General features: G+C 47.6%; 1 protein-coding gene and 1 long non-coding RNA gene across 4 annotated transcripts; one reads left to right on the top strand and one right to left on the bottom strand.

Annotated features, from left to right (window-relative positions):
- Positions 1-911: 911 nt before the first annotated feature.
- LOC118914110 (uncharacterized) lies at positions 912-9,958 on the bottom strand. The gene is made up of 3 exons (XR_005025481.2): positions 9,820-9,958; positions 2,009-2,098; positions 912-961 (listed from the first exon to the last, which is right to left on the bottom strand). It is a non-coding gene; the product is annotated as an uncharacterized LOC118914110 (long non-coding RNA).
- Positions 8,783-22,691, top strand: PLEKHB1 (pleckstrin homology domain containing B1). 3 transcript variants are annotated; one of them, XM_036888615.2, is made up of 8 exons: positions 8,783-8,947; positions 11,270-11,345; positions 12,510-12,662; positions 13,262-13,364; positions 14,449-14,488; positions 17,029-17,133; positions 20,698-20,797; positions 21,367-22,691. In XM_036888615.2, exons 1-8 carry the CDS (start codon positions 8,930-8,932, stop codon positions 21,501-21,503), a joined length of 732 nt encoding a protein of 243 aa, XP_036744510.2. In that variant the 5' UTR covers positions 8,783-8,929; the 3' UTR covers positions 21,504-22,691. The 3 variants fall into 3 exon arrangements, with proteins under 3 accessions (XP_036744510.2, XP_036744512.1, XP_036744511.2); XM_036888616.2 differs by lacking the exon at positions 8,783-8,947 and adding an exon at positions 9,936-10,085; XM_036888617.2 differs by lacking the exon at positions 17,029-17,133 and having other exon boundaries at positions 8,832-8,947.
- Positions 22,692-23,137: the final 446 nt, after the last annotated feature.

The following is a 23,137-nucleotide window of genomic DNA, read 5'->3' as shown; positions in this document are numbered from 1 at the left end:
ATGTACCCAGATGTAACTTTAGGGTTCTACTGAGGAAGTGGAAATGAATGAACATTGGAGGTAAACTATCAGTTTCTGACACAGATTGCTCTGACCATACTGGCTTTCTAGTCAATCCTGATTTCTGGAGAGCAAATCTACTCCTATGTTCTTATTTTTTATAGTTTATTTGTCAATTCCTAAAAAAGAAGAAGGTGGAGGAGTTGGGAAGAAGAAATTAATTTTATAGTATTCAAGCTGGAATTAAATTAAATGTATACAGTAATTTTGGAGAATTGACACTTCCATGAATTTATATCTTTCTATCCAAGAACATGGCATATCTTTTCATTCATTCAAATCTTGTTTTATATCTTTTAATAAGATTTCATAGTTTTTTCTTTACAGGCTCTATGCTTTTCTTTTTAAATGTACTTTGGAGTATTTCATAGTTTTGGTTGCTATGAATATGTTCCCCTCACCCCATTTTGTTTGTAGGTATTCACTCTAAAAGTAGGGAAAAAAATAGATGTTTTTGCTTCCAAATTATACAGCGGCTTTTAGCTTTGAGTGATTCTGCTGAGAACAACTAGAAAAGCCAGATAAAATGGTCCCCTCTTTGCCTCTGTTCTCCCCACCCTGAAGAAGAAATGTGTAAAGGCATTGAAGAATTGCTGACCCAAAGAGGCCTAGGGGGTCTAAGGTTCCAGAGGAGGGAGTGGAGGACAGTGGAGTTAACAGTTTCAGTGACTTTTTGTACTTCAATATAAAGTTTTCTTAAAAAAAAACAACAATGTTTTGCTTTTAGGTTTATCTTATATACAGTCGCCTTGCCCAACTCTCTTATTCATTCTAGTAGTATTTACTTGAGTCTCATATGTTTACTAGGCATACAATCTTAAAAGTAAAAAGAGTCTTACCTCTTTTGTTTCTTAAGTTTATTGCAGTTATGTTATTTTCTTATCTTAATGCTCTTGCTAACCTGGGTGGAATAACAGAATAATTGATTAATGGAAGGGGTTGCTAATACTTTGGATAATGGAATCAAGAAGTTCACTAAAATGTTTACAGCCCCTTGCCTGTGAGGCTCTGTGCCTCTGCTCATGTTCACCCTCACAATATCACATGAGTCAGGCACTGGCCACCCTACTCACAGATGAAAAGACAGAGAAATTAGGTAATTTGTGTAAGGTCTCTGAGCAGGGTGGCAGGGAGAACGAGGAGCCTGGGAAAGAGCTGCGCCTGCCTCCCCTTCTCTCCACCAACCTGCATGGAGTTCCGAAAGGGGTTTTAAGCTCTCTTAAGGGAACTATCTGCTAAGGCAACAGAGTGAGAGTTAAGTGTGAAACTGTAGAGATGGCAAATGAAGGTTTTGTCCCTCCTTCATCTGCTCACTGATTCATTCATTCTCTCCATGAACACACACAGAGCACTGAGCACCTATTCTGTGCCAGGCCCTGCTCTGGACACTGGGAACACAGGGATGATGAGGCAGAGGGAATAGCATGCACAGAGAATAGGATGGGCTTCCAGGCCATGGAAGGAGAGGTCTAAAGAGAAAACAAAAGGAGCCCTGGACTAGCTGGCTGTATCAGGCTACCTGATGCAGGGCTATTGTATCAGTCCTGTGCCCTCTTGACTCTCTCACTCATGGTCAGCCCAGTTGCCAGATGCAGGCTTGGTTCTGGGCAGAACTTTGCACAGTGTTTTCCATAACATGCTGTGGGCCAGTGGGTCTTGGCAACAGCAGAGGGGCACTTTGTAACCTGAGTGTCCTGGTGGGGGCTTCATCCTGCCATGAATCTGCATGCTGGCAAACTCGGGAGACTCTTCAGAGTTCTATGTGGAAGTAACTGACAGTGTGAGACCAAGTCTCACTCTCCCAGGCCTCAGTGGGAGATAGTTATCTGTCCCATGGCAGCATATGTGTTAACAGTTCTCTTGGTTTTAGGCAGAATTTCTTCAGTCAGTGAAAAAGAATTATTTCTGTACTGAGTTCAAGTAAAATGAAAGCTCTTATCAGTCTCACCCTGTGATGAAAGAAGTGCCTGAAATGCCCGATGCCCTGGATATGTCCAACTCTGTGATTTGGTCCATCTTATGCTTAATAGCAAACCAGCTAGGGAAAGGAAAATTTCAGTATTCAGATCAAGATAACTAGCCTCTTATAACATGAGAAAGATCCTGTCTCTAGAAGCAGAAACCAAATCCATAAAAACACAAGTAGAAAAAGCAAAAGCAAACTTCGAATTACACAGGCAACAAAAGACTCTGGGCCCTCATACAGAACCCCAGGGCGCGTGTGAAGAGTCAGGTCTGGTCTCTGGAGGAACACTGGCTGAAGAGGAAATACCCGTGGCTTCCAATGGAGAAGAGAATGTGAGGACTACCTTGGACTCAGGAGGTGGAGAAAGTATCTATGACCCACCAGACAAGAGGAGCTGGGAGGAAACTGACCAATGTTGAAAACTTGAGTGTGCCTTTTAACATCCAATCTGGAGAGAAAATTCAATTAGACATCAGCTTTGTAAAGAAGGAAAGAGAGAAGCCGATGTGACAGATCATTTAAAAAAATCTTCAGGCTGGGATCCCAAATAGCTGAAGTGGTAAAGCTGGGGGAATTGTGCTCCCTGACTTCAGGCTAGATCTACTACAAAGCCACAGTAATCAAGACAATTTGGTACTGGCACAAGAACAGATGCATAGACCAATGGAACAGACTAGAGAGCCCAGATATAAACCCAAGCATATATGGTCAATTAATATACAACAGGGAGACCATGGACATACAATGGGGAGATGACAGCCTCTTCAACAACTGGTGTTCACAAAACTGGACAGCTAGCTACATGCAAAAGAAGGAAACTGGATTATTGTCTATCCCCATACACAACTCAAAATGGATCAAAGACCTAAATGTAAGTCATGAAACCATGGAACTCTTGGAAGACAACATAGGCAAAAATCTCCTGGATATAAACATAAGCAACTTTTTCCTGAACGCATCTCCTCAAGCAAGGGAAACAAAAGCAGAAATGAACACATGGGACTACATTGAACTAGAGGGCTTCTGTGCAGCAAGGGATGCCATCGACAGGGCAGGGAGGCATCCTACAGTATGGGAGAATATATTTGTAAATGACATATCCAACAAGGGGTTAACAACCAAAATATATAAAGAACTCACATGCCTCAACAACTAAAAAGCAAATAACCCGATTAAAAAATGGGCGGAGGATATGAACAAACAATTCTCCAAAGAAGAAATTCAGATGCCAACAGACACATGAAAAGATGCTCCACATTACTAATTATCAGGAAAATGCAAATTAAAACCACAATGAGATATCACCTCACACAAGTTAGGATGGCCAGTATCAAAAAGACTAAGAACAACAAATGCTGGTGAGGATGCGGAGAAAGGGGAACCCTCCTACACTGTTGGTGGGAATGTAAGCTAGTTCAACCAGTGTGGAAAGCAATATGCAGGTTCCTCAAAAAACTAAAAATAGAAATACCATTTGACCCGGAAATTCCACTCCTAAGAATTTACCCAAAGAATACAAGTTCTCAGATTCAAAAAGACATATGCACCGCTATGTTTATCGCAGCACTATTTACAAAAGCCAAGATATGGAAGCAACCTAAGTGTCCATCAGTAGATGAATGGATAAAGAAGATGTGGTACATATACACAATGGCATGCTATTCAGCCATAAGAAAGAAACAAATCCTACCATTTGCAACAACATGGATGGAACTGGAGGATATTACATTCAGTGAAATAAGCCAGGCAGAGAAAGACAAGTTCCAAATGATTTTCCTCATTTGTGGAGTATAACAATGAAGCAAAACTGAAGGAACAAAACAACAACAGACTCACAGACTCCAAGAAGGGACTAGCAGTTACCAAAGGGGAGGGGTGTGGGAGGGCAGGTGGGGAGGGAGGGAGAAGGGGACTGAGGGGTATTATGACTGCCACACATGGCATGGGGGGGATCATGGGGAAGACAGTGTAGCACAGAGAAGGCAAATAGTGACTCTGTGGCATCTTACTACACTGATGGAAAGACAGTGACTGCAATGGGGTATGGGGAGGACATGATAATATGAGTGAATATAGAGACCACATTGTTTTTTCATGTAAAACCTTTATAAGAGTGTATATCAATAATACCTTAATAAAAAAAAAATCTTCAGGCTGAGCAAACCTCAACTGAAAAAGTACAGATCAAAATCATCAAGGGAGAGAAAGTGAAGTGAGTGAACTTTGTCACAAAAAAGAAACAGAGTCTCTTGAGAAGTTATCTGTCCAGGAAAATCATTACTTGGAGCAAGAGTAGGAAAGTTCTGAAGCAAATGACAAGACGAGCCTGCAAAGAGCTGAAAACCTTAGGAGAGCAAGTCAAAGACCTGGAAGAAAACCTGGAAAGCATCATTTGTTCTTAAAACCAAAGTTTTTCCCTTGAACTAAAAGGTCATGATCACTGGGCAAGTGCATGGGAGACAAAAGAAACCTCTTCATCTCAAAACAAGAGATTGCAGACATGAAACAGTGATTAAACTTGAGCTTCTAGAAGTAGACCCTCAGGCAACTGATCATCCAGATGGAGCATTTTTTCAGGGAACACTTGCATACCCCTCATCTCTGGACATGGGGTGCTATTTCTTCTAAGATAAGAGGGTCTCAGTGCCCCTCCCCTCAGACCCTCTTCTTGGCTGCCAGGCTTTCCTCCTACATTTCCAAATCTGGTGTTTCCAATAGATTCAAATGGGAAGCTCATGGCAAAATGACATCTTCCTCCCTGTATTAGTCAGGGTTCTCCAGAGAAACAGAACCAGTAGGCTATATATACACAGATATAAAGAGATTTGTCTCAAGGAATTGGCTTATGTGATTGTGAGGGCTGAAAAGTCTAAAATCTGTAGGTCAGGCTAAGCAGGCCAGAAGCTCTGAGGCAGGGCTGAGACTACAGTCCACAGACCATACAGTATTCTTCCTCAAGGAAATTTCAGTTTTGTTCTTAAGGCCCTTCAACTAATGGGATGATTATCAAGGATAATCTCCTTTACTGAAAGTAAACTGATTGCAGAGGTTAACCACACTTACAAAATCTACAGAAACACCTAGATTAGCGTTTGACTGAATAACTGGGCACTACTGCCTAGCCAAGCTGACCCACTAAGCTAACTCCCTCCCTCTTCTCCAGGACACCTGGATGAATGCCCCTGAGATGGTTTTCTACCAAGAGGTTGTTACCTTCCTTATCTTCTCTCATGGGCTGGGTTTTCATCTGAATACTCCATCCAGGAAAGCAAGTATGTTACCTGTTACCTTCTGGGTTTATTGAGCCACCACATAACCCTTCTCCTCAAACTCCTGAAACACTGCAAGAACCTTATAACATTTGATTAATTTTTCTCTTTAAAACTGTTTTTTAATAATCTACATTTTGTTTGGCTTAAAAAACTTTTTAACAATTCAATAATAAAAAACAAATAATCCAGTTTAAAAATGGGCAAAAGATTAGAATAAACGTTTCTCCAAAGAAGATATACAAAGGCTAATAAGCACAGGAAAAAATGCCCAACATCACTGGTCAGCAGAGAAATGCAAATCAAAACCATAACATAACACTTTTCACCAGCTAGGATGGGTCTAATCAAAAAGGCAGATGGTAACAAGGGGTGGCGAGGCTGTGGAAAAATTGGAACTCTCATAGGTTGTTGGTGGGATTGTAAAACAGTGCAACCACTTTGGAAAATAGTTTGAGAGTTCCTCAAAATATTTAACATAGACTTACCATATGATCCAGCAACATCACATCACACCCAAGAGAAATGAAACAGATGTCCACACAAAAACTTATACACAAAGGTTCACTGCAACATTATTTATAATGGCAAAGTGGAAACCACTCGAATGTCCAACTGATGAATGGATAAATAAAATATGGTATATACGGTCAAGACAAATGCTGAGCATAGAAGCCACAGGGCATAAATATGCAAAGAAGTAAAAAGCTAACCTTTTCAAACAATAAGGCTTCTCTCTCACTTACCAACTTTACATTTCCCTGTATGGCCCCGGAAGATGACTGGTTAGCCAGAGACGGGTAAGATTCCTCAAGGGAGGAACAACCTAAGACAGGCACAGTCGCAGGGGGGCCATCAGGTGAGAAATTGGGGATCAACAGAGGTGAGGCTTAGAACCTCACCCCCCCTGTTCTGAGAGAAATCTTCTGCATACGTGGATGTTTTATTGCCCTTGTCTAGCTTGGATTAACACATAGTCTACAGGCACATACCTGATCATCTACATTTGCTCTCTTACAACACTAAACTATGTTTTCTACCTTTATCTTGTATCTACCTACCACTTCAGCATTTTATTAAAAATAATAATAATAAAGAGAGAAATGTGGTATCCACATATAAATCAAGTATAAAAACCAAATGAGTATTCATATTTGAACTGACTGTTTAGAGTTCATAATGCATGAGGAAAACCGAAAGTTTCTGTGATGACTGCCCTTGTACTGTTCACCATGTAACTTATTCATTATGTAAGAATTTGTTCTCCATGTAAGAACTTGTTTGTTATGCCTCAGAAGATTGGAGACTGACGAAAATTAGGCTTGGGGTGGATTAATGATTGTGCATTGAGCATTGACTCCCCTATACAGAATTTTATTGTCGTTAACAACCATTTGATCAATAAATATTTGTGAGATGCCCTCACCAAAAAAAAAAAAAAAAAAGGACAGACTTCCAATGGTAAAATAAATAAGTAACCGGGATGTAATGTATAGCATAAGGAATATAGTCAAGATATTGTAACAGCTTGGTAGGGTGATAGCTGGAACCTAGAATTATGTATATAAATGTTCTACCACTGTGTTGTACACTTGAAACTAATGTAATGTAATACTGTGCGTCAACTACCCTTCAATAAAAAATAATTATTAAAAAAAAATATGGTATATACGGTATACCCATACAATGGAATATTATTCATAAATAAAAAGGAAGGATTGATATGTGCTACAACATGGATGAACCTTGAAAACATTGTAAAATGAACAAAGCCAGTTACAAAGGGTCACATATTGCATAATTCTATTCACATGCAATGTCCAGATAGGCAAATCCATACAGACAAAGTAGATAGTGGTTGCCAGGGGCTGGGAGGAAAGGGGGTTGAGAGTGGCTGCTAAAGGGCACAGAGTTTCTTTTTGGCATAATGAAAATGTCCTGATATCAGACAGTGGTTAATGTTGTACAACTCTGAGTATATTAGAACACTGAATTTTAAATTACTGAATTTTATGGTATTTAAATTATATCTCACTAAAATTATCATCAAAAACTTTTACATTAAGTGATTTTACTTTTGCTCAAAGTGCACCTTAACATAAATTTCAGAATATTAAAATAGAGATTATATAAATTATTCTCACTATATTATACTCTCTAGAAAATATTACTAGTAAATTCTAATTGATGAGCCAGTCCACTCTTCACTAAACAATATATTATTCAAGAGCTATTCATCCACCAGAGACATTTGAAATAACAAATACTTTCCTCTCTGCCAATAGATCTATATACCATGGTTACAAGAGAAATGTGAAAGTTACCTGCTGGTCTCAATACATTTTAGTTCATTAAACAGCCTCTCAAAGTGAGGACGTAGAAGCTGGTATTCCTGCTATGCTCTCAGGGACTTTCACTTGTCTATCCACACTTTCCATAGGTCTACACAGCTCTGGCAATTAAAAACAATCGGAACAATAATTATCATGGCTTGGGAGGTGGGAGTGGGGAGGAGAGTCTATGAATTCCCAGGAATTATATGCAAAATGTAACGGACATATGTGTGCATTTTTTCCTGGTCAGCCTCTACACTCTTTATCAGCTTCTCAAAGAGGGTCATTGACCAACACTTCACAGGCACATGTCAGGTTTGGGGTTGCATGTAGATTCCGTAGCAGTATTCATGGTTTTAGTTTGCCAAACATCCTTTCCCTTTTCTTGTCAAAGCGCCCCCTCTGTGGGAGGATGGTGGGGAGTTGTCACCCTGAATTCCATACTGCTGCTAGGGAATCTTTCTTGTCTAGCTGCTAAATCCAGAGAACGTAATCTAGGAGCTGTCTGTACTGTTGCCCTACCCCACCGCTCTTTGGAGAACACCAAGCAGCCCTTCGTGGAGTGGGGCAGGGCTAACTAGGGGAGAGGGGCAGGATCCAGGTCCAGATTCCCTGAAGCCAGCTCCGACCTTCTCTCTCTCGCTCCCTCCTTCGCTTCTTCTGTCCTCTTTACGGTCTGTCTACCCTCACTCCCTCCGGTCTTTGCACAGTGGGGTGTAAAATTTAGTCAGGAGCAAGGAGGGACGTTCCAAGGACAAAAAGGCACAGGGTTGGAAAGAGCGTGGTTTGGTAAAGCTGGTTCCTGGGGCTGCACGGAGGGGATGAGCTCAGTGGCTAATAGGATTGGCCACGGCGAATCCTCCGTAAGGCGCGCACTGCTAAGGCCTAGGAGGCTCAAGGTCAGGATAACAGAAACCCAGGAGCGAGGGAGGAAGCTTAAAGAGCCAGGAGCCGCCTGGTACAGCCCGCACCTGTGGGAGAGATCGGCTTTAGCCCCGCCCCGACCGAGGGAGGTGGACTGGCCCGCCCCCCGCCCCGCCCCGGGAATCTTAGCGATGCTAGGCCAAGACCACCTCCGAATCACGGATGGACCGGTTGTCCAGTGAACCGAAGGTCAGAGACGGACATTAGTAAGGACGCTTGGAGAATGACTGGAAAGAGAGGGCACCTTTCTCTAACAGCTGTGTGCCCCCACTTCCCGTTCCCACTTGGTAGCACCCTCCTGATCCCTTTATCTCTAAGGCGCTCAGGGAACTGCTCCCCTGCTCTCTGGGAAATGCTGCCGTGGCCGCCCAGGAACCATGAGCCCTGCAGCCCCGGTAAGGAAGGGGTCTCTGGTACTGGTGGGCGCCCATCTCAAACAGGGGTTGGGACCAGGAGGCCGCAGGGCCTTTTCTCGGAATGACATCCTGGGTCTGCTCCTGGGTGGGAGTTTGTGTGATTCAACATGATCCTGGCCGGTCAGACTGAAGTGGTAGATACAGAAATGGTCTTTCTCCGTTGGGCCCCTCCAATCCATTTTCTACTATACCCTAGAGGGGCCTTCCAACCATAAATCAGACCACCTACTTCCTTATCTTGAAACCCCCATTCCAAGTTCCAGTCACTGTCATAATGCCCAAGCTCTTGAGCCTGTCATTCAAGGCCTTCATTTTATATCCTTGCAACCCCTGCAGCTTCATCACCTGCCACTCCCCATGCCCTCACTAGCCTTGCACTCTACTTTCCAAACACACTGAAATACTGGGCATTATTTTGAACTTCCTAATCAGTGCTCATGAAAGTCTCATAGGTTTTCCCTGGGAAACTCCTATTCGTCCTTCAAGACCCCTTTCAGCCCTCTTGGGAGGCTTTCCTGAACCTCTTGGACAAAGTCAGACTCTTCTCTCCTATTGTTAAATGACACCCTGTGTTCTAATCATGTTTACATTTAGCCTCCCCGACCAGACTGCAAGCTGGGGAAGAAGGGAGAGCCTTGCTGGATGCTCCTTTGTGCCCTCCACTAGCACCCAGTGCAGTGCCTGGCACAACCTTAGTATTGAAAAGATATGGCAAAACTAGGAATCTGGCTCTCTTTGCATTTTTAATTTTTTCTAGAAAACTAGTTCAAGATTCTTAAGAAAAATCATTTCATGATGAAGGAGTGAATAAATGTTCTTGGCAAAATAAAATTGCAGGTGTGGCCTCTTACCTGTGCTCCAGATCAGTACAGGGCTACCTCCCAGAAGTTGTGTATGGCTCAGCTCTAGGGCTTCAGACTACACGTCCCAGCATGCCTCCTGGCAGCACACCGCTCCACGCCACGCCTCCTCCCTGGGGGTGTAGGCCTGGAGCTTAGCCTGGGACTGAAATGCCCCAGGCGCTCTGGGGCGCACAAAGCGCAGGCGCAGCGGGTTGGGAGGCAGCGGCATCAAGTAGCGGCGTTTTGGCAACAGCATCTGCAACAGGTGTAGACAGGTAGGTGCATCAAGGGAGGCTGGAGAGGGAGTTTGCACCTGGCCCTCCTGTCCGACATGTGTCAGGGCTTGGAGAGGGGAGGGAGCGGCAGGAAAAGCAGGGACAAGGTTGGGCTTTCCAGTCCGGGCATGCCAGCCCTTGGTACGCAGCAACAGGTGAGAGCCGCTGGGGGAGGGGCAGAGGTAATTGTTCGCAAGTAAGTAGTCCTCAGGAACAGAGGGCAATTCCAATCCAAGCTCCATCACATACACAGACAAGTCACTTGCTGTGTCTCGGTTTGTCTACCTGTAAACTAGGAGTAAAAATTCTACCCATCTAACAGAGTCACGGTGGGGACAAGGTGAGGTAGTATAATATGTGCAGTTGTTCCCAAATTTTGCTGCACACTGGAACCACCTGGGATCTTTAAAGACTATTAGTGCTTGCATCCTGCTCCCAGACATTCTGATTTAATTGTTACGGGGTATGACCTGGGTATCGGGAATTTTAAAAGCTCCTACTCATGTGATGGTTAGAAGGCAGGAATGCTGGGCATGAATCCTAGCTATACTGCGTACTAATCAAATGGATCTGCACAAGTGACTGGACCTCTCCAATTGTTACGAGGTTCCAGTGAGATCATAGACGAAAGCACTGAGAAGTGTACCTGGCACATAGTACTTATTGGTCATAGCTGCTGTTAAACTATTATTTTATGCACTTTGTAAATGGCTCAGATAGGATTCCAGTGTGAGGGAGGCTTTTCTTATCATGAAAGTCCTTCATTCACTGCTGTGATTCTAATATTCTGTGCTGCCATTTCAAAATGCCAGGGTTTCTAACATTTTAAGAGTTCCTCATTCCATCCTATACCTCCCTCACAGATACACTTTTGCAGATCTGAAAACAGAGGGGTGGGGGGATTGGCCAAGGTTATGGAGCTGAGATTGGAACCCAGGCTTCTGACCCCCACCCCCACCCCAGCACAATGGGTGGCTGCCCTGCTGAGCCTGCAAGGACAGTGCTCCCATTATCTCCCTGGAGCACAGAATGGGAACAGGCAGGCTTGCCCTTGTTTGTTTATGAGCACTCCCTTAAAGGGTTCCTCGGTGGCTCCCCAGGGAGGACAGGGCTAGGGGCTTCTCTCCAGGGAGCTGCTCTGGAGCTGCTGCTGAAGCCTGTGTGTCCTGTGGCTCCTCTGACAGGTTCCACCTGACTCCACCCTGGAAAGTCCTTTTGAAGAAATGGCCCTGGTGAGGGGCGGCTGGCTGTGGAGACAGAGTGAGTGAGCCTGGCCCAAGCCCTTGTCTGTCCTGCACCTTGTCTAGGGACAGGGCAGAGGGAAGTGGCTTGTTGGATCTTTCTCCCAAGGAAGCAGGCCCTTTATATCCTCTCCTTCTTTGTCCACGCTTTTCTCTCTGCCTGGAATATCCTTTCTACTCCAGACGGCTTGGTAAACTTCTACTTATTCTTCATGACCCAAATCAGATATCCCCTTCTGTGAGGAGCCTTCTCTGAGTTTTCCTACAACCCCCCTCCAGTGCCTGCTGTAGCGTCAAGCTGGGTTAGAGGCTCCCTTCTCTGTTCCCCAGTGCCTCATCCATACCCTTGCTATAGCATTGATCTCCCTATAATAGACCTGCCTTTACCTGTGGGTCTCACCACTCCCCAAACCCTTACTGGCCCCAGACTGTGAGCTCCTCAAAGGCAGGGATTGGGTTTGATCCTGTGTGTCCACAGTAGGCCCACCCAGAGCTGACCACACAAGGCTCCAAACAAAATGAAAAATGCATCTGTGCTTTGGAGTCCATAAGGCTGTAAGCAGCTCTTATATGTTTGCCTTTTTTGTTAAGAATGCCAGTCACAAATTGACTGAAACTGGGGCTCAGGCTTCCAGGCCCACCTCTGACCAGAGTCATGATCTGAACAGGAGCTACCCTGGGCTAGGAGCACCCACCCCCCATACCCCATGACCCATTCCTAGTTCATTCAGTTCAGTGGACATTGAGCTTAGGTCCTGCTGGGGGCCAGGCCCAGTTTGGGATGCTGCAGACCCCAGTCTGGTGAAAGAGGCAGACACTACACAAATGACTGTCATGTGAGTCAGAGTTTAAAAGATAAGATAGAGGCTTGAGGTAGGGATATGTCTTTGCCCTTAAAGAGCCTGAGGATTGGCCTTAGAAGCTCCCAAGGAAGGACTCTGGTCGTTCATTTACCATTCAGCATGTTTATGGAGCCTCTACTATGTGTTAGGCCCAATAGGAGGCAATGGGTGAGTGTGACAGAAAAAGGCCCTGCTATCATTTCAGGAGGCAGATAGACAAGGAATGGGTGGTTGCAACACTGGTGGCAAGGGGCAAAGGAACTCTGGGAGCCCATCCAGGGCCCCCACTCCCCAGCAGGCTCTGCAATCAGCCTGCCTGGTGGGTTTGGAATATCGCACAGGCTCCATCCTCCGCCGCTGGAAGCGTAACTGGTTCGCCTTATGGCTGGATGGCACCCTGGGCTATTACCATGATGAGACCGCACAGGATGAGGAGGACCGTGTGCTCATCCACTTCAACGTCCGTGACATAAAGATCGGCCAAGAGTGCCATGGTGAGAAGCCCTTTCCTTTCTGGCACTGTGACTGCAGGCATGTCCATCCCACTGTGTCTGTCTGAGAGCTCCTGCACTGGAGGGTGTGTGGCAGCTTCCAGAGGGCTTCACAGACATTGCTTCTGGGCCTCTGTTAACTCCAGGTCATGTGGGTGCGAGTTAAGAAATCAGTTCCTTACTGAGTTCATACCCCTTGCTGGGCCTGGATTCTATGCTGGGGTCACAGAGGTGAGTCAGACACAGTTCTTGACCTCTAGGTGCTAGGAACTGGATAAAGATGAAAGGAAATAAGGAAGCTTAGAGAAGTTAAGTGACTGGCCCATAGTCGCAAAGCAATCTCCTCAACCAAGGCTCCAGCCACAATTATAAAAGGGTAACTAAGATAGATATGCCTAACTGGAGAAGCAGGCAATGGGGAATGGTTGAAAGGCTCAAAAGAATAGAGCAGAATCCCAAAGAAAGTGTGTGTGATCAGAGGAGGTTGATACTGGCTGATAAACAGGACCCAGAGAGGTCAGTTCCTATTCTTGTTCCTGGTTTACCACGGGGCCTGGGGCCTGTGTCCCGTGGAAACCCCTTATATGTGTGTCTGCCTTTAGATGTGCAGCCCCCAGAGGGCCGGAGCCGAGATGGCCTGCTGACCGTGAACCTACGGGAGGGCTCCCGCCTGCACCTGTGTGCAGAGACCCAGGATGATGCCATGTGAGTTGCTCCCTGGAGAGGAGGAGGTGGAATCTTGGGGAATGTGACCAGACACCTCTGCCACATTGGGCCTTCTGGTTCCCTGAGGTAGTAGGAGGAGACAAGGACTAGTTAGCAAGATGGGGGCTGGGCAGAGTGAATTTGAATGGCTCATGGTGCGTGGTATGGTACCCAGTGCACCCTTCATGCAATCTGTGATGTACTCAGGACTACTGGGGGAGGAACACACACCCTGCCTCAGGTGTGTGGTTCCTGATCAGAGTTGGATATTTAGCAGCCTCTGAGGTGAGCCCTCATTTGGGGGCGATACAAAGGAACAGACATTCCTTTGGCATCCTCAAAGGACCCTCCTTTTCATTCCCTTCTGTAAAGATGCCCTGGTGGTGGGACTTTGATCTAAGGGGTAGACCCTGACTTGCCTAATAGAGGCAAACCCGCCTGTTTCAGGGCACCCCCATGTCAGCTGCAGACCCATGAGACTGGGCGTGTCTCTTCAGGCGCCTTCTGCTCACTTACATTCTTTCCCTTCCTACCCTCTGGCAGAGGGTCAGTTGGCCTTTGCATTGTAGGAGAGTGAAAGATAGGGCGTATGGGAGTGGGGGAAGCTGAGCTCTCATTAGACAAAGCACAGAGCCGCCTTGTCCACCCCAGCCAGGTGCCATGGCAACCAACAGGGGCCCCATTGTGCCGTGTCCACTGGGCCTTCTCAGGACTCTGGCTGGGGTCAGAGTGTTGGGGAACAGCTCATAGGTTTTGGATGTGGAGGTGGGCTGCAGCTAGAAAACAAGAATCTGAAGACCCCTCAGAGGCCATCCAAGCCCACTGTCTATTGTCTAGACAGCAGAGAAGAGACTATGGACTAAGAATGAATTAGGAGGCTCCAGCTCAACTGAAGGCTCTCTGTCCATGTGACCAGGGTGGGGAAGGGGTCACCTTTGTCTACCCAAGGGAGGTCAAGGGGATCTCCCCCTTCATGAGAGACTGGGGCTAGAGGCTGGGTTGGGGAGGAAAGTCTAAAACGTAGGAGCCCAATCCCACTTGTTCTAGACTCCCTCCTCATGGTCTGGCGGGGTTTGCTTTGCAGAGCATGGAAGACGGCGCTGCTGGAGGCAAACTCCACTCCGGTGAGCCCCCCCTCCGGTTCCCCCTCTCCTCCCCACCCTACCTGCCATGGAATCACGGGTGACTCAGACTCGGTCTCTACCTACCGAGAGTTCTCAATTCCCCTATATGTCGGACTAGTGCAGACTCAGATGCCCTGAGTCCCAAGTGGAAAAGGACAGGAGACAGCCAGCTGGTGCTTGGAGGAGGGAGTAAGAGGCTTCTAAAAAGGCTGGCTGGTGGGGGTGGTGTGCAAGCTGGTGACAAGGAACTGTTTTTATCGAGCAACTATTATGTACCAAGTGTGGTGTGAGTGCAATTACAGCTACTCCTCCCAACAGTCCTGTGAGGTTGGAATTATTGTTCCCTCCCTGCAGGTGATAAGACTGAGCTTCCTATATCCACACAACAAATGTTTACTGAGTTGCTACTATGTGGGCCCTGCCCTCCTGGGGCAGCCTAGTGAAGAGTCAGATCTGAAGCACCTAATCACAGTTAATGATTCCACGCAACAGTGGAAACAGCTCTGGTGGAGATAAGCAGCATGCATTCAATGTGCAACCACCTTGGTGGCCTGATCCAGGTGGAAGCTCAGACAAGACTTAAGGTGAGACCTGAGGATAAACAGAAATGGATTAGGTAAAAGGGGTGGGGTGGGGCCCGGGGAACAGCTTTCCAGGCAGTGGGAACTGCATGTGCAAAGGCTCTGAGAGGGGCTAAGACTTTGGCAAGTTGGAGAACAGAAGGAAGGCTGGGTTGGGTGGAGCTCAGGGAGTGAGAGAGCAACAGGGAAGGAGGGTTGGCAGGGCCCAGCATTATGGGCAGTAGAAAGGATTTGGTTTCTGCTAAGAGCACTGGGAAGTCATTGGAAGTATTTAAGCTGAGGGATGGTATGAACAGATCAGACCAGATTGTATTTTTAAAAAGATAGTCTGGCTGGAAGGTAGAGAATGGATTGCAGAGGGTAGCAGTAGATGTCCAGAGACCAGTTAGAAGGCTGGGACAGTGCCCAGGTGACTAGCTGGAGGTCTGGATTAATACCTTGCTAACACAGACAAGCTGATGAGAATAACACATATTTAGGAAGCAGAGTCAACAGAGCTTAGTGGTTGATGGAGGTGTGGATTTGAGGAGCTGCCCAAAGCCCCCAGCCCCCACTGCCTGACCGCCAGATTCTGTGCTTGTTCCTTCTCTCTGAGGCACAGTGCAGCCCTTCTCATCTAGAAAGAGTCCACTGCAAAGTAGCAGTGAAGAGTGAGATGCACTTAGAAACCCCTTGTCCACTCCTGAGGACTGGACATTGTGCCGAGGACCTGGCATTGGTCCTATCATTTAAACCTTCCAAAAACCCTGGTAGGGATTGACATTTTTAGTCCCATTTTACAGATAAGGAAGCTGAGGTTCAGAGGGTAAGTGACTTGAACAAAGTCTTAAGTCAGCGGAAAAACCCACGCTGGAACCTAGGTCAGTGAGATTTTGAGGGGAGGGCATTATTTGCTGAAGGCTGACCTGAGCAGAGGTGATATGTGCACGTTTGTGTATGCGCGTGAGAGTCAACACATGGAGGGAAAAAAGTGGGAGAGGTGACCTCGGAGGAGCCATGTCACATTTTTGTATCCAGTTGAAGGAACTGAACTTTATCTGAGGGTTGTGGGGAACAATAAAGGGCATGAAGTAGGGAAGGCTGTGGTCAGACTTTGGGGAGATCAGGCTTCTGGGTAGAGGCTGGAGTAGAGGAAGCTGGGAGTGAGGAGGCTGGGCCAGGCTGGAGGGACCCCCAGTTGGTAAAGCTGGCTTTGAGCTCCAAGTCCCCCTTATGCAGGGCAAATCAGTCCCATCCAAGAAAGGCAGAAACAAGGAGGTGAGGATGACCGCTCTGCACTCTGTGACTCTATGAAGCTGCCTTGTCCCTTCCCTGCCTGTCCACATCTCTCTGCTTTGTCTACTGCACATCCCTCTGTTCTACACACACACACACACACTCTCTCTCTCTCTCTCCTTTGGCCCCAGAGCTTGCTCAAGCAGGATGTGTTTGTGTCTCTGCGTCTTTGTCCCAGTGTCTGCCTGTCTCTGAGCATATTCCCGTCTATGTCTGTAGCCTTCTCTCTGACCTGTGCCTATGTAGGAGAGACCTGCGCTTGTGTCCCTCCACATCCTGTAGGTTTATACTTCACTCTGAGTGGAGGCTGTAGGAGGCCTCTACCCCTGGCTGTTGAGGGAACACAGTGCCAGGGCATAGGCAGGGACAAGAGGGGTGGGTGGGAGGACAGATCACAGCTGTTCTGTCTTCTCTGGAGACTGGGAGCCTCAGCAGCCTGAAAGAGGTGAAGGTGGGCTAATTTTGGAGAGATTGATCCTTCTCTGTGTAACTTTGGCAAACTCACCCTCCTTCTGATCCCCACCCACCCTGTCGTGGGCTGAGGAGGAAGAGGATATTCCCTTCACCTGCCCAGGTTGCAGAGGGTGGTGGTTGTGCCTGTTAAAAGCACGGAGTCTCTCCAGATGCAGAGGGACTCTGACATGTCCCTCCTTCCACCTTCTTGGGTTTCTGTGGCTTGAGCAGGCCCCAGCTGGAGCCACCGTCCCTCCCAGGAGCTGCCGGGTTTGCCCCAAGGTCAGGTGTGTGACCCACTCATGGAGCCCCTGTCAGGTTGACAGGCGCATCTGGGTAAGTGCTGGCTCAGCCCTCCCTGCCTCCATTCTGGCCATGAGGATGTGCCTCCAAACCTGGGCCTGGTCACATCCCTTCTCTGCTCACAAATATTCCATGGTTCCCCACCACCCAAACACAGCCCTGCTCCTCCTCTCAGACCTACCCCAGAGGCATCCTCTTCAAGGAGGACTTCCCAGACCTCCAGCCATGGTCACTCCCTCCCACAGCCCACTGCTCTAATGCTTAGGACCGTCCTCATTCTGCTGATTTTCAAGTCCCTTTATTTCTGTCTTTGTTCTCCCATAAGGCCTGGAACTTCCTCCAAGGCAAAGACCATATCTCATCAGTTCTGTGGCCTTATGGAGTCTGGCACAGTGCTGGTATACAGCAGGTGCTCAGTGATAAGGACAGTCTATTTTGACCCTCCTTATTCCTGGTGCATGAAGCTCAGTGCAAGTAGGCCTCAGACAATGTTCACTGAATGAGCAAATGAGTAAATGAATAGAGGGAGGAATGAAGGGGAGAAGAACCTCTGTTATGGCATCACTACTGCATTTTTTAACTTAGTCCCTGTCTATCTCCTTCGCCTCTCCCCAACAATGTTTCTGGAAAGCAGGGTTTGGTGATGAATCCTCTCTGTCCCCAATGTGCATCCTGGCATGGCGTGGGCACAGTGGGGAACCTGCCTTAGAGTACTTGTGGGCTTACAGCTGCCTGAGAGCTCCTTTTCCAGCGCAGCAGTGCTCAGTGTGGCTGTGCATTGGACTCACTTGAAGATGTAAATACGAATGTTCTGATCCTACCTCGAGATATGCTCTAATTTAGTAGGTCTGGGATAGGACCTCAGAAATCCATGGTCTAAAAATTTCTCCTGGTTATTCTGATGTGCAGAATCATTGAGCCCAGAAACGATAGGACTACCCAGTGCATTGATGTGGCTCTGCTGGAGTCTCACTGTGCCTCAGGAGTGGGAAGTGTAGGAAAGACTGTCCCCATTTACAGAGGAGAAAACTGAAGCTCTGAGAGGTTACATAAGTTGACCAGGGTTACTTGATTCATCAGTGATAGGGCTGGGGACTTCAGCCCAGCATTCTGAGACATCCTGCATGCTCAAACTAGGATATGTTTGTTAAAGTGGGAATGCCGAAAAATAGGATTTAAAAGGCTAAGAGCACAACACAACTTTTCTGAGGGAAGGGATATATTTGCATGTGACATCCTGATTGGCTGACCCTGTTCCTACTTGCAAAATAGGTTGGGCCTGCAGAGAGGGAGGATCAGGGATGAAGCCCTTAGGTTCTGTCCATGAGGTCTCTGGGGGACCCTCTTCCCTGTTGCCAGGTGACTCACATGAGTTTACCTCTGGGCCTCCCAGGCCTAGAGGGTAGAAACAGGTGACCCACAGGGACATGAGGTGGTGTTTTTCACTCTTTCCAGGGCCTGGCAGGGCCACTGACTCACTGTGCAGCTGCAGGGCAGGTATTGGCTCTGGACCTCAACTTCCCTACCAGTAAAACACAGGATCTGAGTGTTTAGATCTCTCTAGCCAATTCTAGGCTTGGGGCTCAGATCCTGGACACCCCCACCAGAATGCCCTATTGGATCACCTTTGGGGAAGGAGCACAGTGAAGGAAGTTACTTAAAACTAAGCATCATTTGTCTGAGCCTCCTGCATTGCCCTGGGACTAGTCATTATCCCTAATTTGCAAATGGACTTAGAGTTAGGTGACCTTAGTTCCAGTCTGGCCTTGTATTTGACTCACTTGAGATAAGTTCAATACATTAGGTACCTACCATGTTCCAGTCAGGCCTGATTAGACCCATTCCCTGCCCTTGGTGGTAGTGGTGGTGGTGGTGGGGCATCTCCAAGACTGATGGGAGAGGCACACAGTCACAGGAATACACACAGTGACACTATAGAGTGATTAATATGGTAATAAGGGAAGTCTCAGAGCTGTGGTGCCCAGATAGGACCGCAACAGAACCTGAGTTTCAAAGAGAGTGATACTTAGTTGAATCTGAGAGACAAATTAGGTAGTTGAATGAAAAAAGGTGAGAAAGGTATCTCGACCAAAGGGAAATGGCACGGAGATGTGAAACACGATGTGTGTTTGGAGAATTCCCCTTTACAGCAGACTTCTTGAGATATGTCATGACATGTTGATTTCATCCCTCACTCTTAACCATTCTTCAGCCTCCGATAGTCTGGCTTGTTCCCCCAATCACTCTTCTGAGAAGTGTTTTTTTCAAGGTCACCTACAACTTCCAAATTGCCAAAACCAGTGGCTTATTCTCTTGGCATTGGCCAAGAGGGTGGACAGAAGAGCATATTTAGAAAATAAAATCATGAGACCTAGTGGCTGATGTGATGTGGCAAATGAGTATGAGATGATAACAGTGGCAGTCTGCTGTCTCGGTTTGAGTGCATGGTGGTGGCACTCAGAGAAAAGCATTTGTAGAAGAGCAGGTCTGGGGCCATGAAAGCATTATGAAATAACGTAGAATTTAAGACACCTGGACTTTTAATGAGAGTTCCATTCAGGTATGAAGCCCAGTCAGACATACAGAGGGGAAGGGGGCTAAAAAGAGGAAGCCAGGGGAGAAGGGGATCATGCTTCCTCTCCAGTTCTGTTCCCCCATGGGTAAAATGAGGGGTTTGGATTAGGAGCTTCCATTTCCATTTAATTCAGATGTATTTATTGGTTCTTGCTATTCACTAGGACCTGCTGGTGGCACAAATAAATCGGAGTCCTTGCCTATAGATAGCTCACATTTTAGGTCCAGGCGGAAAGGCCAGGAAGAAGGATAAGGATCAGGAGGCACAAGCATAGTCCATAGAGACCTCAGGAGGAAAGGATTCTTCCTGAGACCAGAAGGGCTTCGCGGAGTGGATGACTTTTGAGTTAGGCTTTGAGGGATTGGTAAAATCTAATAGGGGAGGGAAGAGGGCGTTCCTCCTTCCTAGAGAGAACACTGACCATTCTTCTCTGAGCTTCCATACCCAGCTCGGTGGTAATGTGGAGATAATAATGCTTGCCTTAAGGACTAGAGGAGGTACCACATAAACACCTACCTCAGGATCTGGTACATGGTGGATGCTCGATAATACTTTAGTTACTTCCCATCCCTACCTTCCTCCCCATTTCTTCCTCCCCAATCCCCTTTTATTTCCTGGGCCTGGGACCTGGGGCCTGGCCAGTTTCCCCTACCTGTGACTGGGAAAGAAAAGAAGAAAAGTGTACCCAGGGTTTCTAAGTGGGACCATGGGAGAGCTGCTAGCAAATATTAGACTATGAAGAAAAGTTGGGAGCCTTGTGGAATTTCTCATCAGAGGAGTGCCAGGTAGGAGTCCAGGGCAGGAAAATGGCATCACTGGGAGCTGGATGTAGTGGCTGAAGTTTTAGAGAACAAGGACCATGGGCTTTGTGGGGAAGCCAGATCATTGGTTGCTGGGGACTCATTTGTAAACTTGGGGAAGTGGCTTCAGGAGCCCAGGGGAACTGAGCTGGGTGTGGGGGGATAGGGAACCAAACCTGGGCCAAGGAGTTTCTGGGCAGCTAACCCGGTGGGGTTCCCCAGGTGCGCGTCTACAGCCCCTACCAGGACTACTATGAAGTGGTGCCCCCGAACGCACACGAGGCCACATATGTCCGCAGTTACTATGGACCTCCCTACGCGGGTAAGTTTCCTAACTGGCCTGCCCCCCAGTCCATCATTCAGGACCAGACACCCCCAACCCCCTTTCAGGGACCATGGATTTTTCCCAGGCTGGACCCTCTGCAAGGCCCTTCCCATCCTGAGGCTCAGAATAGCTCTTGGACTCAGTGCCTCTCTGCACTCCAGAGCTGACCTCACCACTCCAGGCAGGTCCCCATTCGGCCTGCGGCGCAGCACCTGTTTCTGAGTTGGTAGCGACCCCTGGTGGCTAATGCAGGAATGGCCGCGGCCTCTGGCTCTTGGTCTGGCCGCTGGGAACGCCCAGCCTCAGGTGTGGTCTGGAGGTTCGCAGAGATTCTGGGGTTTTCTCGCAGACCCCCAAGGTCCTAGAACGTCGGTAGTAGGTCCAAAGCCTGGAAGCCGAGGGGATGGAGCGCACACACTTTCTGAGTCAAAGCCTCGGTTTCTCCAGTTGGGGAGGAGAGTGGGTCCCAGCGCCTTATCTTGGATTGGGCTAGAGTAAAGCGGGAGGGGGACATAAGACCTTTCTGCTCTTTCTGGAGTCACCAGCCCTCACGGCTCTCTCCGCAGGCCCCGGAGTGACGCACGTGGTAGTGCGAGAGGATCCCTGCTACAGTTCGGGCGCTCCGCTGGCCATGGGCATGCTCGCCGGGGCCGCCACGGGTGCAGCGCTCGGCTCGCTCATGTGGTCGCCTTGCTGGTTCTGAGCCCTGGGACTCGGATCATGGACCCTGCGCGCAGATCCAGCAGACCCCCTTTTCCTTCTGGGCCCCATCCTCCGCCGTCCAAGCCCTGCCTCACTTTGGCCACTTCCTCTCCATTGGCCTCTTCTGGGCTTAGATCATCCCTCCCATTCCCTACCTTTACCCCCCACATGGAAGAAGCTATCATTCAGACACAAGCATAGCTCAGAATCTTTTTATCTACTGCCAGACACCCCAGGAATCCATAATAAAAACATGGATGTTAACCCCCAAACATACCAGGATAAAGAAAACAATTCAGTGGCTTCCGGTTACCTTGGTGCTGGAGATACACGAGTTAGCTTCTTTCCTCCGCTATTCTAGGCTTGGTGGAGAAAATAAGAGTAAACAAACACTTGACAAGGTGGAGTTATCAGTCCTTTGACATATGAGGGCAGAGAAGAAGGTAGGCTAGGAGTGAGATTGCTGGCAGGAGTGTAGAGCCGTGAACATCGTGGCATATCCAAGGAATTTAAAGGAGTTAGGTTGCGCTGGGGTGGGAACAAGGATCAGAACATGACAGCCCTCCAGGCTAAGGAGCTTGCTGGGTAAGGGGGAGATGTAAACTTTTTTGGAGGGAAGTTTCATTGGTTACACCTATAATGAATATATTGCCTGTTTTGTTAATACTGCCAGTACCCAAACCCAAAACACTCCCTGAGTTTAGCCCCATCTTTCCCACTACCAGCTTCCTGGGTCCCCTGTTCCTTCAGTGCTCAGAATACCTGCTTGCTATGTAAGGGTGCCTGGGGCAGGATTTGAGCTGAAGCTGGGGTCTCCTTACTGGGGGGCAGGTAAGCTGTTTGGGACCTCTAGCCCCAGGAAATGCATTTCTGGTCCCCAGAACCTTAGCCCTCTGTCCATAGTTGCTGTCACCAACCATCTCATGCTGTCTCTTCATATCTGGGGGAGATGGCAGTGTTCACCTTGGGGGCCTGATCCACCTTTGCCCCAATCCAGGAAGCCCCACATGGGCCTCCCTGCAGGTTTCCCCAAGGGGTCCCCTTCCAGTCTCTGCCCTATCCTGTCCCAATCACCAGTAGAAATGCTAACATCCCTGCCCAGCAGCCAGAGTAGCCTGCTAAAGTTCCCTTGTAATAGGGGTCCAGTGGCCCTGCTGTGGAGACTAATAAAGGTGCGTGGTTGGCTCTAGCCTTGGCTCCAGTTTTGTTCATTCTCCCATGGGGCCCTGCTTCCCTGGGACATCTCCATGACTCAGCATCTACTAGTACCTTCTCTGGTATAGTGAAAAAAATGTGGATTCTGAGGTCAGGTAGAACTGGTGATAGCATATTAGCTGAGCAATTTGGGACAAGTCACTTAACCTTTCTGGATCTTGCTTTCCCCACTCAAAAGGTGGCAGGTTGAAGTTGGCCATCTCTGGGGCTCGAGAGAGCTGCATCAGGGTCTCTGTCATATGAACTGATGTATGATCCAGGCCATGCCCTGCCTGCTTTCTGAGAGTCCTGTGGTGTTGAGATATTTTCCAGAAGGTTCCTATTCTTCTAGAGTTAAATCAATGAGTTGGTCTCATTGAGACCAGGTGGGCTAGGGAAGTAAATGATGAACAATCTTGCATGAGGCTGCAAGGGCCAGAA

This window comes from Manis pentadactyla, chromosome 9 (assembly GCF_030020395.1).
Source record: "Manis pentadactyla isolate mManPen7 chromosome 9, mManPen7.hap1, whole genome shotgun sequence".
In the NCBI taxonomy this organism is placed as follows: domain Eukaryota; kingdom Metazoa; phylum Chordata; class Mammalia; order Pholidota; family Manidae; genus Manis; species Manis pentadactyla.
This window is presented reverse-complemented; position numbering and strand designations above follow the sequence as displayed.